This window comes from Cystoisospora suis, assembly GCF_002600585.1.
Source record: "Cystoisospora suis strain Wien I chromosome Unknown contig_1480, whole genome shotgun sequence".
Taxonomy (NCBI): Eukaryota; Apicomplexa; class Conoidasida; order Eucoccidiorida; family Sarcocystidae; genus Cystoisospora; species Cystoisospora suis.
In genome coordinates, this window is record NW_027154280.1 from 652 (window position 1) to 2,025 (window position 1,374).

Sequence of the window (1,374 nt, forward strand, 5' to 3'; positions counted from 1 at the left end):
CTCTCCCCTGTCTCCTGCTTTTTACCTCTGGAGGGATTTCTTTCAAGCGTATCCTCGATCTTCCTGCCTTCTTCTCTCTCTCTCTTGCTCTTCTTCTTCTTCTTGAACCTTTCTTGAGAACGAGGTGCGAAGAGAAAGGAGAGATGACTTAGGAAAGATTAGGGACCCGTGATTAATGAACAGAAGAAGAAGAAGATGGAGGAAGAAGAACCCCACAGTGCTGACGTAGCTCTTCCTGCATCAGTAGAGCAGAGACATACAAAGAAAGAGATAGATAGATAGATCAATATAGACAGATAGATAAGACGATAGATGGAAAATTGATATGCAACAGATAGATAGAAAGATAAATACCGATAGTATCACGGCTTATCTAGAAGAGATAAAGCAGAGAAGCAGTCTCTCCTGCTTACCCTACTCAAGATTCATAGAAAGAAGACATAGAGAAAGAGAGAAGGAAAGAAAGAGACAGAGAAGAGAGAGAGAAAGAAAGAAAGAGACAGAGAGAGAGATAGACCAGGAGATCAGAATACTGTACCGTATGTACGCTTTGTAATCTTCAAACACATAAAGAGTTTCGAAGAGAGAGAGAGAGGGAGAGAGAGACACCCCTCCCTGCAGAAGTTACCTCATCCTAGCTAGAGTGGATCTTGCGATGTCTATTAAATCTCTCTATAAAGAAAGAGTTTAGAACATCCCATTAAACAGACAAGCCTTCTCTCTCTCTCTCTCTCTTTCTCTCTATTTCAAGAAGACTCATGAAGGAAGGGAAGAGAGAGTGAGGAAATGTGTTCGACCAAGAAAAGCCGTCAAAGAGATGACGTCTCCGCAGAATTCTCTTCATCCCCCGCAAGCTTCCTACTGCATCTATACCTAGAGTTGGTATAGATTCTTCTTCGTTCTACTGGATAGATAGCAATAAAGACCTCTTGTCTCTAAAAGCATGAAGAGAGGACAGTAGCCCCCCTTGCGACTCTGTAAAGAACAACTAAGAGGAAGAGGAAGAAGAAGATCGATGCCTCTTCCTTCTGTATCGATTTTGAATTCCCTCCTAGTGTATGTACACCCCATCATGCGTAGAGCAAGATGGCCTAGTGACTTCAGCTGAAGTTCACTCGGAAAAGCAATCCCTTCGCCAAGCGAAAAAGAAACTTACATCATGAAGCTAAATAGCTTGAGAGATACATGCTACCTCATGAAAGATAGATAGATAGATTAAAGATAGATAGATAGATTAAAGATAGATAGATAGAAGATATAGAGATAGCTATACAGACAAGTAGACAGAGAGATGAATACACAGGTAGATAAATAGATAGATACACAGACAACTAGGCAGATACATAGATAGATAGATAGATAAATCAAAGATAG

The 1,374-nt window shown here is 40.7% G+C and overlaps 1 protein-coding gene across 1 annotated transcript in view; it reads right to left on the reverse strand.

Annotated features, from left to right (window-relative positions):
- Positions 1–4: 4 nt before the first annotated feature.
- Positions 5–1,374, reverse strand: part of CSUI_003366 (ubiquinone biosynthesis protein) — a gene marked incomplete at its 5' end in the record, with an annotated part of 6,272 nt that continues 4,902 nt past the window's right edge. Inside the window, one exon of the mRNA XM_068063564.1 lies at positions 5–235. Within this exon, the coding sequence (XP_067924460.1) occupies positions 173–235 (63 nt within the window). The remainder of the gene's footprint in view (positions 236–1,374) is intronic.